General features: G+C 47.5%; 1 protein-coding gene across 1 annotated transcript in view; it reads left to right on the top strand.

Moving 5' to 3' along the window:
- Positions 1-15,763, top strand: part of KIF5C (kinesin family member 5C) — a gene marked incomplete at both ends in the record, with an annotated part of 148,851 nt that overhangs the window by 126,459 nt on the left and 6,629 nt on the right. The window contains 6 exons of the mRNA XM_082658878.1: positions 1,065-1,253; positions 4,957-5,074; positions 7,418-7,494; positions 8,448-8,557; positions 10,397-10,498; positions 10,882-10,942. Coding sequence (XP_082515004.1) covers positions 1,065-1,253; positions 4,957-5,074; positions 7,418-7,494; positions 8,448-8,557; positions 10,397-10,498; positions 10,882-10,942 — 657 coding nt within the window. The remainder of the gene's footprint in view (positions 1-1,064; positions 1,254-4,956; positions 5,075-7,417; positions 7,495-8,447; positions 8,558-10,396; positions 10,499-10,881; positions 10,943-15,763) is intronic.

The raw sequence follows: 15,763 nt of genomic DNA, 5'->3' as shown, positions 1-15,763 counted from the left end.
CTGGTTGTCAGAATCTTTTCTTCTAAAGGTAGATTTACATTGTTATTCTTAGGTGATCTAGATTCCTGTGTGCTTGGAAGGGACAGTTGGGTAGAGGCAGGGAAACAGATGGGTAGTACTAAGAAGTTATGCAGGAAAATTTTCATCCAGAGATACTTTTGGTAATAGCACATTCTTAGTCATTAGATTTTTTATTTAATCGAAGACTACATAGAAAATCCTTTTTATTTCAACCCTTGCTTATGGAAACATATTCAAGCTATTAGACTGCTTGCCTCTCTGGATAGCAGATTATAGAGAACATAACTGAAATTTTGATTTGCCTTCTTATAGGGACCCAGAGTCACCGTAGGAACACTGGGCTTTGCTGCTGGTCCAGAAATGTAAGGTGTAAGACATTGAATGGAACACCTCTTCAGAGTTAGCTCTTCTTAAAATTTCAGTGTCTTTTTCTTCTGTCATCTCTTTTATCCTAAAAATCAGTTGTAATGAAAAACCTGGTTAATTGAAGATTATGTTAGTAGAGGATTTATTTATTTTTGGCTGCATTGGGTCTTCGTTGCTGCGCGCGGGCTTTCTCTAGTTGTGGCGAACGGGGGGCTACTCTTGGTTGTGGTGCATGGGCTTCTCATCGCGGAGGCTTCTCTTTGTTGCGGAGCACGGGCTCTAGGCGCGTGGGCTTCAGTAGTTGTGGCTCATGGGCTCTAGAGCGCAGGCTCAGTAGTTGTGGCGCACGGGCTTAGTTGCTGCGTGGCTTTTGGGATCTGCCTGGACGAGGGCTCGAACCTGTGTCCCCTGCATTGACAGGCGGATTCTTAACGACTGCAGCACCAGGGAAGCCCCCAGTAGAGGTTTTTAATTGAAAGTTTTACCCGAGGTTCCAGAGAACTTGGGGTTAAACATATAGTACTTTTTAGAGAAAAATTCTCAGCTTGTGGTCCTCCAATTAGGGTTTCTTAACCAGAAATCCACAGACATCTTGAGTTCCCATGGACAGGTTTCAGGGCCCCCATGAACCTCTGGAAATTGTAGGCATAGTTGAGTGTGTTCCCTCCTGTGCTCAGTTGGCAGATGTGAATGGAGTCATCGAGGAGGAATTCACCATGGCCCGGCTGTACATCAGCAAGATGAAGTCGGAGGTTAAATCTCTGGTGAACCGCAGTAAACAGCTCGAGAGCGCCCAGATGGACTCCAACAGGAAGATGAACGCCAGTGAGCGGGAGCTGGCAGCGTGCCAGCTGCTCATCTCCCAGGTAGGCCACGCCTTTCTTCCTCATTTCACACCCTTGTGCTCTGGAAAATCTGCTTCCTCCGTGCTCTTTCTGGGGCCGATGGTGCATAACGGGGATAGTTGATGGACTTTGCTTTACGTAAGACTTGTCCATGGCCTCCTAGGCAATGACAGCCCAGGCTTATTTCTTAAGGCTAGGTTTAGTTGTGTGAATTACATGGATTACCTTCAGTCCCTGTTAAAGGACGTGTCTATATATCTTTATCTAGCTAAGTAGGTAGATAGGTAGGATAGATAGAGGTATGTAATGAACGGACAAGACTGGGTGGCATCTAAAACTCCTATCAGCTAAGACAACATTCTTTCGTCTTTTAACCTCTACCACAGGTCCAATTTAATATGGGAGAACAGAAACTACCATCACTACTACTATTATTAATAGTAGTAGCAGTTAACCTTTTACTGAGTGCTTATAACGCACCATATACTATGTTAAGCACTTTACGTGCATTCTCTCACTTGATCTTTTTTTTTTTTTTTTTTTGAGGTACGCGGGCCTCTCACTGTTGTGGCCTCTCCTGTTGCGGAGCACAGGCTCTGGACGCGCAGGCTCAGCGGCCATGGCTCACGGGCCCAGCCGTTTTGCGGCATGTGGGATCCTCCCGGACCGGGGCACGAACCCATGTCCCCTGCATTGGCAGGCGGACTCTCAACCACTGCGCCACCAGGGAAGCCCCTCTCACTTGATCTTTAAAAAATTCCTGATGGGCAGGTTTTATTTATTTATTTTGCTGTACGCGGGCCTCTCACTGCTGTGGCCTCTCCCATTGCGGAGCATAGGCTCTGGACGTGCAGGCCCAGCAGCCATGGCTCACGGGCCCAGCCGCTCCGCGGCACGCGGGATCCCCCCAGACCGGAGCACGAACCCGTGACCCCTTCATCGGCAGGCGGACTCCCAACCACTGCACCACCAGGGAAGCCTGCAGGTTTTATTATTGTTCTTGTTTTTTAAATACGGAAAATGAGACTTGAAAGGTTAAATATACTGTCCAAACTCATATAGCCAGTGAAAGGCGGAGCTGGGACTCAAACCAAACTGTGTGTGAACTCAAAGCCTTGAAGGAATCTTCAAGCTCCTGGGGCATATGTCATCCCCTCAATGAGTAAGGCTACTCTTCTTCCATTAGAAGGGTATTTTCATTTTAGTAAGGTGGTTTCAGAAAATAGCAGCCTCGTTTCTGACCTGCCACTGATACCTGAGCTTGGTGTTTGGGCTTGAGGCTTCTGTGAGTGGTCCAGTGTGTGCTACTCACTGCCTTAGCCCAGGTATTAAAACAGCTGAAGTCATTTGGGGTAAACAGAGACCAGTATGGAGTGGCGCATCAGACAGTGCTGAGAAACAGACAAAAGCATACTTCATCCTGTACGCTTTTAAACATAGGGATGTGTCATCATAGAACCATCTCCTTGTCTCCTACCATAATCATCTAAGGGATGCAAATTAAACATCAAGTTTCCATTTTATAAATAACATAATAAGCAAAGATGTATTTAAGAGATTATTCAGTGCTGGTGTGTGATAGTGAAACTTATTGAGAAAAGTATAATTTGGTCAGTCCATTTGGAAAGGACTTTGGGAATCAAAAACCATAAAAATGTAAGTATACTTTGGTCCAGTAATTTCACTTATAGCATTTTTCATTGATAATGAAAATGAAAATTTTTCATTTCATATGGTATTATCATTCCCTGATTAAAATTATTAGCATTTATATGGAAGATGTTTAGTGCAGTATTACTTTCATTTTAATTAAATAAAATAGGCAACTATCTATTGAGAGACTAATAACATAAAGTGACATGGAAGGATTTATGCAGCTCTTACAAAAAACTGATAAAAACCAGTCATTTGGAAAGTATAATTATATAAAGTTAAGTAAAAATGAAAATGCTGAGTTACAGATCTATGCTATGCCTTGCAACTTGGCAAAATATGCATTCATATAGATAAGACCAGGAATATAGGGGGAAATGGTTAATAAATTAGAGTGGTTCATGGGTGAAATTTATACTACTTTTTCTGCATTTGCTTTACTGTTTGACATTTTTATAATTTGTGAAAGTTGAGAGGAAAACCACTAAACATTAGGACATAGTACACCTCAAGTCTGATTTCCAGATCACCTGTTACACTGAGAGCATGTGCTTCCGGAGGCCCCTAATATTTGGAGGCCAAGGCAAGAGCACAGACAGAGGCCCTGCGGCCTGCAGCCCAGTGTCTCTCCTTCCATCTGGATGTACCAGCCTCCATGTCCACGTCGAGTCCCTTCTGCACGTTCTGTGAACTGATGGAAGTGTGTAACTGGGTCAGCTGTAATCTATATAAATGGATGATGGGAGCTGCACTGCTGGTCCTGGGAGTGGCCTTAGGGCCATTGGAGTAAGGAGTTTCTAGTTTCCCAGACTCACTGTGGTCTAGAAGAGGATGTGGGCTCCAGGTGGGCACGCTCCCTTGGCATATGAACTTTGCTCAGTGGAGTGGGATGCAGCCAGAGGACTGCCCAAGTGGGGTGCTCTAAAGTGTAGGGCCCAGGACAGTTGCCCAGATCTTAGAGTGACACTCACTCAGGGTGTATGAGATCAGAGTCAAGAATATTAGGGCGGTTTTAGTTAGACAGTGCTTTCTGCATTAGCAACAAATACAGTTTTCCATTAGGTGCTATTTTGTACTCTGCTACAATTTACATAAAGCCAAAGATTCAGCCATAATTGCCTGGGGTTCAAAAGTAAGAGAAATCTTGGCTCTTTATTTTCTGACATGATCTAAGGAATCTGACAAAATATTTCCAGCTAAAATGCTGTTATCTCCTTTGTTTACACTCATCCTTGTCACCAAAAGCTATGCTTATAAAACAACTGCTCCAACAGGGTCCCATTTCCCAGAGGTTATTTCGTTAGATTAGAGCTCAGTCTCCAGAGTGTTCCTGCCTAAATATGAACCCTGTAGATCTGGAGCGGGGAGTGTTTGCATATTTCCATCTGCCTAGAAGTGACTGCTGTCCCTAGTCAGTCACGAGCTCTCATTCATTCATTCACACCATTATTATTTATTAACTCTCTATTTTCATGGAGCTAACAAGTAGGAAAAAAAAATAGATAAATCAAGCAGAAGTTAGGTGCTATAAGAAAATGTCGGGGCCTGAGTGATAAGGGTCCAGCCAGGACCATGGCTGGGAGGGTGCTGGGGAGAGCTTCCTAGGGAGAGGAAAATGTAAACGCAAAGTCCCCGAGACAGGAATTGGTGCGTTTGAGAGACAGAAAAAGAATAGACATCATATTTGAGTTCCAAAGAAGAAATCCAGAGGTGCAGTTTCAAAGAACGAAGCCCTCAGCCTGGACGTTTTCCCAGTCCCTTTCCCTCCAGCACACTCTGTTTTCTGTAAGGAGGAAAAGCAGCTTGGCCTTCGGTATCTCACTTAAGAGGACAGTGAGGAAGGGCACGGCCATGAGTGGGTCTGTGGGGAACGAAGCAGAGAAGCACATGGAAGAAGAAGGACAGATCCCAAACAAAGGGCAGAATATGCACCATTTGGGTGCTGGGACTCAGAAAAAGGACTCAAGAACTCCTCCTGTCTTGCGTTGTCCCATCAGACAGTCCCGGGCGAGCCAGGATGGCCACTTGCTAGTCCTTCACTGCTCCCTTTTATCTGTTCGCTTGTTTAAAGCATGAAGCCAAGATCAAATCCCTGACAGACTACATGCAGAACATGGAGCAGAAGAGGAGGCAGCTGGAAGAGTCCCAAGACTCGCTCAGTGAAGAGCTGGCCAAGCTCCGAGCCCAAGGTGAGTAACTGACCACTTTGCAGGTGTCTGACTCTCAGCCTAAATCACTCTCTGGTTGGCTGGACTCATGATGTTTAATTCTGCTCGATTAAAGCATTTCTAGGTCTACTGAAAACAATGGCATAATTGGGTGGGGGCGGGGAGGGGAGAGAAACGTCTAGAAGACTGCCCCCACCCCATATCTGCTCCTCTTGCCATTTTCCCTCAGTCCACCCTGCTGCCCAAGTCAGAATCCTCTCCCTTCTTTACCTCCTGCGTCCAGTCTGTCCCCAAGGCCTGTCCATTCGACCTGCCAGGGGCTTCTCTGGTTCTGCTCTTCTCCGTCTTCACTGTCGCTGTCGTTAATCCTAGTTAAGAATTATGGCCACATCCATCTACTGAGGAGCTCATCTCCAGCCTGCTCTAGGCTGACCACTGTGCTGTATTCCAAAGGAGGATTCCAAAATCAAGTTCTACCTCGTGTCCAACCCCAGGCCTCTGACCCTTCCCTGGTGTCCTGTTGCTCTTAATATAAAGCCTGAACTTGCACCCATGGCTTACCTGCATCCCCCATCCTTTTTTTTTTTTTTTTTTTTGCGGTACGTGGGCCTCTCACTGTTGTGGCCTCTCCCGTTGCGGAGCACAGGCTCCGGACGCGCAGGCTCAGCGGCCATGGCTCACGGGCCCAGCCGCTCCGCGGCATGTGGGATACTTCCCGGACCGGGGCACGAACCCGTGTCCCCTGCATCGGCAGGCAGACCCTCAACCACTGCACCACCAGGGAAGCCCCATCCCTCATCCTTTGAACAAGCTCTTCCTTTGCCAGGCAGTCTCCTGACCCCCTTTGTTGAGGGAAGTGCCCAACACATAGGAAGCACTCAATAAATGTGAATAAATAGAAGAGATTTGAGAGAAATGACTAGAAATGTAGAAATCAGAACAGGATTAAGAATGTAGGTGTTGTGGTGAAACGGGAACATACAGATCATATTATGAGTTGCAACGAAAACTGGTAGAGTCCCTTTGGAAAGCATTTTGAAAATACATATTAATAATTCTAACACTTCTCATACCTTTTGCTCCTCAAATCTCCTATATTCATTGCAGAATTATTTATATTAGTGAAAAAAAAAAAGAAAGGAAGCCACCTAAATGTCCAAGAGTTAAATGAACTATGGTATGTTGTTTAAAAGAACAATTTTTTTCATCTTGGAGATGAAGGCCATGCAGCAGTGCTTATAATGCATTAGATTAAACATCCTAATATGTAATTTCGTCTTTACTGTGGTTATAACATTTAGAAATCAATAGATGCTTATGTCCCAAGGCCTGTAAATTAATATTTGAAAGGAAATGGTTTTGATAGGATAATAGGATTGGCGATGATGCTATCCTTTTTAATGTCCTTTATTGTTGTAGAGTCATTTGCCCAGTAAATACATGTTGCTTCAAATGCCAAAGTAAATTAACGATGAAAGAGAGCACACTCACCCCCGCTTTGACCTTGTAAGGTTTTCTTTATGTCATAGGGGGTGTAAGGAACAGAATGCTCCACCCAAAACTTGACATGGAAAAGAACTTTTCCCTCTGGTAAATGGCTTCTGCAGTGGTGCCACTGAGTGGAAATGGAATCAAAGCAAGAAGAGCTGAAATGAAGTGAAACAGACTAGAGAGAATACCTAATGACTTGAATGTCACTGTCCCAAATGCTCTTGCTCCCTCCACCTCGGGCTGTGCTCAGGGAGGGCCACTGACCAAGAATAGGATGGGACTTGTCCCTCCCTCCCAGAGGTGTGCCGCATAACAGCCCTGCCCCCAGTACGAGGCGTGGCCTTCCTGTTTAGTCTGGAGGGTGTCCTTTTATATTTCTATTTTCTTTGTGCCTATCCTTAGGTTGTTTTCCTGCTCCAGATTCTTAGAGAATACCATGGGAGGTAAATTAGCTCTTTCCGAAACTCTAATAGTGGCGCGAATCCAAACACCACTAATATTAGCACAGCGCATTACCATTGACAAAGCACGTTTACGTGTGCTGCCCAGGAGTAGCTCACCAGGCCTGGCGGGGAACCAGTCCTCCGAGGCGTGAGGTGACAGCTAGGTCAGCTGCAGCGTAACCCGCTCCAAGTTAGCACTTCCCCTCCAATCGCCACTGTCCCCGAGGGACTTCGATAATCTCCCAGGAGAGATCGGCCTTGATTTAAAAAGCCAGAAGTCCTCCTTCAGAGGCACGTTCCTTTATACCACGGTTGTAATTGGTTAGATAAGCTGATGTTTCACCCCATTCTTTTTTCGTTTTCTAATTTTTACTTTTGGATGTGAGTCCTGCCAGTTAAATCTTAAATCATCGTTTAAAATTCAAAACAGAAAAAATGCATGAAGTCAGCTTCCAGGATAAAGAAAAGGAACATCTGACCCGGCTGCAGGACGCTGAGGAAATGAAGGTGTGTGTGCAGCCCCTTCCAGAAGCCCAGCCCATGTTTGGACTGGATTTGCTTGATCTAGGAAAATCCAACTCCTTCGGAGATGTGTGTGGCAGGGTAGGAGGGAGGCGGGTGGGGACTGGGGCTGGGCATCAGAGCTGCTCGCAGAGTGTGGCTGGGCTTAGCAATGAGATGGAGGTGGAGGTGTCCAGGAATCCCGAGGTGTCTGTAGATAATAGTTATGTCGTGTTGGTACATTTCTCTTCCCGTTCATGACGAGGAAGGAGAGAGCACACCTTCCAGTCACTGCATGGGGCCACGCGGCAGAACTTCTGCAGGAATGGTCGCCCGAAACAGCCCAAATTTGAGTTTTCATCTTAAACATAGAGATCTTTATTTTTGGTCACATTTTAAACAGAAAAGGAAAAGTGGGAAAGATGATTGGGAAATAAGATTTTTAGGTGGATACAATGAAATAGGAGAAAATGTGGAACTTTTGATTAGCTTTAGGCAAACCCCTGTCCTGGGTCTGCATCACTTTGGTGGAAAGGTCTCCTTTGACTATCACTGTAAATCCATGCTGTGGGCAGGGCCGGGAAATTATCTACGTTTTACGGTGAGGAAGTGCAACTCCCACAGGTTGCATGGCTTGTCTGAGGTCACCCAGGTGGTAAGAGGTCCATGCCCTCTGACTGACCTGGCAAGAGAAGCCGTGTGGCTCAGATGAGCTATAGAAGGTCAGGGGGAGACCCTTTACTCATGGAATGGGCTATTTTGCCCGTAGGGACCACTCAGTTTTATAACAGATCCTTGAGTTTTGTTATCCCTGTAAAGCACGGTGGGTTCTGAGGGCCCCGGTTTGGGGATCTGACAGCTGAGGGATATGGGGTAGGAGACAGCGAACAAGGGCTTTGTCACAGAGCCGGCTGAGAGCCAACGAGCGGCTGATACATTTCTCCCGGCCTGGGTTGCAGAAGGCGCTGGAGCAGCAGATGGAGAGCCACCGGGAAGCTCATCAGAAGCAGCTGTCCAGACTCCGAGATGAAATCGAGGAGAAGCAGAAAATCATCGATGAGATTCGGGAGTGAGTCGGCCTGGGGGCTCGTGGGGCGTTGGGGCAGACACGGCCCCTGGGCCAGCCTGGAGGTCTCTGCTTGCCCCGCCCCATGGACCCTGGGCTCTGCCCTGGTGCCTCAGCGAGCTGGACGTGATGCTTCTGCGGTCTGCTCCCCAACTGGAGCCGAGCCTCCAGGGGCTCTGGTGGGCAGGTGGCAGGCGGGTCCAGCTGCCCTGCCTGGTCCCCGTGGAGCAGGGGCACGTTGGTGATTCAGCTGGGCAGACACATACCTCAGAAGGTGGGGAGGCTGTTCCCATGAGAGGATGAAAAAGACCCCCAAAGACTCTGAATTGCTTCTGATTCAGGGTTTCTGATGGGTTAAGAAATGCTCCAGAGAAGACAGTCAGCTCCCGCTGCCCCAGCCCAACACATACCTGAACACTGCACACCCCAGAGACCCCTGCTCGCAGGGGCACACGCCTTAGGGACCCGTGCTGTTGTGTGTCTGTCTGTGCTCGGGGGCATTGCAGCTGGGCTCAAGGCCATTCTCCTGTTGTAGCTGCTGCAGAGCCCCCTGCTCAGCAATTATCCCTCCCCACTCCTCTCACTTTCCCGCCTCATCAACACAAGTCCCCAGGCTGTGTTTAAATGCCCCAAATTAAAGACATAAGAAAACCAATTATATTGAAATACACTTCCACCCACTGACACCCTCCTCCCCTGTCTTCCTCCTCCCCGCCACCCCAGGTCCAGACTCAAGATTCCCTCCTCTCTGTTTCTATAGATGAAGAAACATTTCTAGATGGGAAGCAAGATTAAATGATTTACTTAGGGTCACGCTGCTAAACAAGAATCAAACTGGAGTTGGAGTTTAATTCTCTCTCGATGTCCGTGAGATACTCACACAGCACATTTGCATTTTAAAAGCAAAGATGTAAATGATGTGACGGGGCTCTGTGCACAGTCTCCCTAGGAAAGCACTTAGCGTCGCTGCTCCCCTTCTTTTGGTCCACCCCCATGCTCCCACTTACGCTGAGCTTTCCCCTGTAAGTGTGACTCTTATTTGTTAGTTGATGAATCACCCTCAGATTGTTCAGCTGGAAGGGGAGGGGAGGGAAGGAAGGTGAGAGAGATGGAGGGTCTCTGAGTCAGTTGACAAGTGGGGCCATTTCCTTGGCCTTTGCGTTTCACATGGGTTTTCCTTCAGAGAGTGTATAATCTGCTGTCTACAGTCATGTAGGCATGGCCGTATGAAAGGTTTTATAAGGACCGGGCTGATATAAATGGTGACCAAATACCCCCAACTGGATGGTGAGTTTCGTTTTTGCAACAGCCCCTGGACTTTCTTTGTGTTTCCCCTCTCTGCCCACTGCCCCCTTTCGCCCCCAAGACTTCACAGAACAGAACTGTCCCTGTGTCCGCTAGGGATTTGGATTTAGGGGATGTTTTTGGAGCGTCAGACCAGAGAGGAAGGGAAGGTCAAAGTGGCCAAATAAGGTTCTGGGAGTGCGTAGGTACCATCTGTAGGGCAGAAAAGCAGAACTCTTACTGGGCTTTGTTTTTCTATTTTAAAATATCGGCCCCTTTCCCATCTCATTATTTTCCCTCCCAAAGCTCTTGCGCAAGCCAACTATAAATACATTATTAAAGCCTTATGTTTCATGCCTCTTAGATGTTCCCAGAAATTTCATTTTCACTTGGGCAGGGAGGAAGCTGTGAGGTTGTTCTCTGATCCCTCCAAACCTTCCAGAATTGCCGCCTTTATTGCACAGGGCTAATGGGGTTAGAACAGAACCACGTCTTTAGCAGCATGACTCAGAATTTCAGGCTGATGTGGAATGTATTGCTTTTTCCTCTCCATTTCAGTTTGAATCAGAAACTGCAACTGGAACAGGAGAAGCTCAGTTCTGATTATAACAAGCTGAAAATAGAGGACCAAGAGAGAGAAATGAAACTGGAAAAGCTCTTGTGAGTGTGCTTTAAATATTTCCTCTGTTTTCTCTCATCCTCTCGAAGTTTTTTTTTTTTTTTTTTGCCAACTGCACGGCACGCGGGATCTTAGTTCCCTGACCAGGGACCAGGGACCGGACCCATGCCCCCTGCAGTGGAAGCACAGAGTCTTAACCACTGGACTGCCAGGGAAGTCCCCCCACCACCCTGCAAAGTCTTAAAAAGTCTGCTTTGGTGATTCAGATACCCAAATATTCAGGTTAGGTCAGGCCAATTTAAAAACAGACCGTGGCCATTTGGGTGAGTTGGTTTGTTTTGTTGACTTATCTGCAGATGCAGATGGTATCTGTAAGAATCTCTGATGCCCCTTTGGTAGTTCACAGTTCCTTTCTGTTTTTTAGATTGCTCAATGATAAAAGAGAACAAGCCAGAGAGGACCTCAAAGGGCTGGAGGAGACAGTGGTATGTTGATGTGTTTCCCAACTCATTTTAGTCTCAGAGACCAGATTGGTTTATGATCTTTTGAATTTGTTTCTTCTAAAATTTTATTTGTGCATGCCTTTCTTGAATATCATTTTAAACATAAAACTTCCTATGGAAACATGAGAGCTGTAGAATTTATTCCCCTGGTCTTAACAGAGTGAATAACCATCCATCCATCCATCCATCCATCCATCCATCCATCCATCCATCCTTAAGACTGTAACCATGGAGTCCTGACTGAGATTTAAACTCAAATCAGTGCCTGCAATTTTACAGCCTCTGTATGTTGTGACTTACTTCCATGCAACAATCAGTGGATATTTATTGATCACCTACTGAGGGCTGGCATGCTTTTAGGTGCTTGAGTTGCATCAGTACAAAACAGAGTTAAGATGCTGGCCCTTGTGAAGCCGTCTTTCACCTGGGGGAGACAGACAGTGAGAAATAAGAATGTAGATCATGACCTCCATTAGATGGTTATAGAAAGTGCAGGGGTACTGGTTTGGGGTGGCCCCACTGGGAGGTGACATTTAAGCAGGAACTTGAAGCAGGTAAAAGAAGGAGCCATGGGGATGTCCGGGGGAGGAGCCTTCCAGGAGAGGCAACAGCCAGTGCCAAGGCCCTGAGGTCAGCCCATGGCAGGCATGTTGGGGTACAACAAGGAGGTCAATGTGTATGTGACCAAGAGAAGGGGGGAAGGCAGGAGGTAGGCACAGAGAGGTCAAGGCCAGAGGAGGTGCAGGCCAGGTAGGGCCTTGGGACCTGCAGGGTTTGTGGCAGAAGAGTGACAGATCTACTTCCCTTTGGAAGAAGGGCTCACCATCTGAGATCCTGGTTAGTTTTCTCTGTGCTTTCATTGGGTTTGTCTCCTCTGGTCAACTTCTGTCTCAGTTGCCCTGGGGGGTAGCTGCCTGGCTCCGAGGGCTCTCAAGAGCCCTTCAAAATGCCACGCAGCCTGTGTTTGAAGACAGACACCCCAAATAGTCTCAATTTGGTGAAAACACGTCGAGTCATTTCACATGACATGACAACAGAGAGAAACTGTTGTTTAGATACAGTCATGCATTTTGATTTCATTCCCATGTCCTGGGAATCTATGTGGGACTGAGCCTGAATCCAAGAACTCGGTGACCCCAGACTGGAGGCAAGTGGTTGATCAGGGCTGGACCCGAGGCTGCACTCTGGCCGCTGGGCCAGTGTTAGCTGCTCCTCAAAGCCAGGTGTGGGCTCGGGGGGCACAAGCCGTTCAGGACAGAAGTAGGATGACTGTTCACAGGAAGTTGGGCCTTTTGAGCCTGGTGGAGAAGACGGTGGACAGGGCGGCTGGAGGGGAAATGGAAATGAAGCCATGAAGTTGCTTCCTCCACGTCTGTTCTCCTGGAGAAGTGGTACCCATAATCATAGATGATTATAACAATTCAGAAATATATTGCACATTAAAATGTCACTGTATTCCCACCAGCCAGAGATCAATATTTCAGTATCTTTTCTTCCTTTACACCCTCGCACTCTCTCATGCACGCTCTCACGCAGCACACACACCTTCCATGCCCACACCCAGAAGCTCACTCTTCACCCCTCTCTCTCTCACGGCCTCACCCACGCTCGGGCACAATCACTTATTCTTTCTCACACACACATCTTCACACACACTCACACCCACAGGCCCTCACATTCACATTCGCACGCCTGTGTTCATCCACTCACAAATTCTTACACACTCACCCAGCACACCCCATAACATGCTGACACACACATTCACACTCATTAGTGACCATCCACACTTCCTCACTGGCACACTCACACTTTTGCTCATTCACTCTCACACCCTCCATCATGTCCACTCACACACACTCACCCCACGTGCTGACTCTCTCCCAGACTCACAAGCTTTCTGTCTTTCACACTCACTCATGAGCATGTTCTTTTGCCCTTTTGAATGTTTTTTTGTTTTGTTTTGTTTTGGCCTCACTGAGCGACTTGTGGGATCTTAGTTCCCTGACCAGGGATCGAACCCATGCCCCCTGCAGTGGAAGCACGGAGCCCTAATCACTGGACCTCCAGGGAAGTCCACTGAATACATGTTTATTTATTTATTTATTTATATTTTTGGCTGTGTTGGGTCTTCGTTGCTGCACGCAGATTTCTCTAGTTGCAGCGAGCGGGGGCCACTCCTCGCCGCAGTGAGTGCACAGGCTTCTCGTTGTGGTGCCTCTCTTGTTGTGGACCACGGGCTCCAGGCACACAGGCTTCAGCAGTTGTGGCACACAGGCTCTAGAGTGCAGGCTCAGTAGTTGTGGCTCACAGACCTAGTTGCTCCACGGCATGTGGGATCTTCCCGGACCAGGGCTTGAACCCGTGTCCCCTGCACTGGCAGGCAGATTCTTAACCGCTGCGCCACCAGGGAAGTCCACTGAATACATTTTTAACAACACATTTTCCTCACTAGCCTCCTCCACTGGTTCTCCTTCCCCCGCCTCCCCGCCCAGCCCACTCACCTATGTTCCCACCCTCACATCCATTCTCCCCGGCCCCACTACCACACACACATGCTCACACAACACACTTGGTCCCTCACACGTGGATGGACCCACTGACACAGCCTCCCACGTTCCCTCTGCAGCCCTCACTGCCCGTCCACACACATCACGCACACACACGCTTTCAATTCCCAAACTGGAACCCCACGGTCTGTGCCATTCCAGACGTGGGTGTTTTTACTTATCCTTCCATCACATCCTCCCCAAGCTGTCAGTGTTCCTCAGGGGCAGGCCTGCTGTCCTTGGCTGACCCTTCCTGAGCCCCCCTTAGCCCTAGGCCTGCGCTGCCTCCTGGACTGTCTGGACAGGCCCGGGTGGGACCTGCCACCCAGGGGTTGTAGTCTGTGAAGCCCACTCCAGGGGGCGATGTTGGGAAAGGCCAACCAGCCAGTGGGGACGTCTCTGGGGTCCCGGGAAGCCATCTGGCTTTAATAGGACACTTTGTGTGGGCTCTGGGGCTGGACCTCTCCTGCTGCGTTGATGGGCCTTGTGTCCCCACCTCTCTGGTCACACCCTCGCTGTCCCCCGTGACAGGAAGCTGAGCCCTGGGCTTTTACACAGAGGGCAGCGTCCGTGCCAGGAAAGGCTTGTGACTGACTTCACAAGGGAAGGGAATCGGGGTGGGTGAAGGAATGCTAATGGATACGATGGAGGAAAATTGATTGCCCCAGGAGGCCAAAATGGGGTTACGCAGGCATTCATGTGCAACTTATCAACTGTTTCCAAGGCCTTGAACTGCCCCTCCTAAACTGTTTCTTGAAGTTACCTAAAAACAAACAGTAAGGAGAGAAAGTCGCCAAACTCCGGACTCTGGATTATTTGGTGCTCGGCCTGGAAGAATCGCCTGGCCCTTTGACAAGACACCCGGGTCTTCTCTTCTCATGTCCCTGCAGGGTGGTGGCGTTTTTCATGGAAAGTATTTACTGTGATTATAGTTCAATCAGTAATGAAATCCCTGAAGCGGGAGAGAGAGCTCGCAGAGCAGGGGGCCGAGGCCGAGCTCCCTCGGGCAGGGGCACAGGCAGCACAGCTACATCACTGAGAGCTCAGAGCAACCCCCCTGCACCTGCCGGCCGGTGGCTCAGCTCTGGGCACGCACTGCGTGCACGGCGTTCCTAACAGCAGGCCCGCTTGGCCTCCCGCAGAAAGTAATTTGCCTCATCTGAGGAATCAATTGACTTCAGGTGCTTTTTATTTCAACTCAATTATGGAATTGGACCCAGTAATTTGACCTTAAATTAACATAGAACCTTTATTCAAGAAACTTATTATTTCCATGTCTTTAGAGCCTGTTTCTTCCTTTCTTCTGTGAGCTGTGTGAGCTCCATCCCTTGACATTCTGTGTTAGGTCAATTTAGACAAACTGAAAAACAAATGTGAGTGTATTTCTCTCCTTATGGGAAAATATTTTTAAGGGAACTAGTCGTACGTCCTGTGGTAAATACACGGAGACTTAAAGGGAAGGAAATATTTCGGTTTTCTGATTTTGTTAAACAGAGGTCACCAGATTTGACTTAGACCTTTGTCTTAGCAATCTAATTCCTATGGGTTCATTAGTAGAAAAGACTCCAAAATGAAGAAAAAAAATGCTCCCAAGAAGTTAATTTCATGAAAGTCATAACAACAACCAAAGGAAGCAATAAAAGTCTAATGAAGAAATGTCTGTCAAATATGATCATCAGTACATTAATACTAGCGAATATTTATTGAATGTTTACTATGTGCCAGAAATGGTTGTAAGAGTTTCATAAGGATCATCTCACTGAAGCTTGATAACAGCAACTATGAGACAGCTACTATTTTTATCCTCATGTTACAAATAAGAAAGCTGAGGCACAGAAAGGTTAGATAAGTTGCCCAGGGTCACCCAGGTGGAAAGTCCATAAGCTCAGTGATGTAAAGCAAAGGAGCATATGGACCACAGCCAGAGGGGTGTGGAAACGTGAAAAATGTCGGTCAGTTAGGGTGGGAGAAACTGTGGCTAACTTTTCATTTAAATTTGTTAGCATTTTGTATAACATGTACACCATAAGTTAGAGGGGTAAAGGAGTCCATTCTGGTACAACACAGCCCTCCAGGAATTTTTATGAGAAAACTTTTGAATTTTTGTGGTTGAAGGGGAAAAAAGGTTCTATTTAAAACACAGCAAACGAGCAGGCTTTGTTCTAGTTTACGCTTCATTGTTTGAGTTCCCAGTCTCTGAACCTTGGGGTGCCCGTGGGAAGATGCCAGGTGGAGGAGGATATGAGTGGTGGGCAGG

The sequence above is a fragment of the Grampus griseus genome (assembly GCF_964374135.1).
Source record: "Grampus griseus genome assembly, chromosome: 7".
NCBI lineage: Eukaryota > Metazoa > Chordata > Mammalia > Artiodactyla > Delphinidae > Grampus > Grampus griseus.
This window is presented reverse-complemented; position numbering and strand designations above follow the sequence as displayed.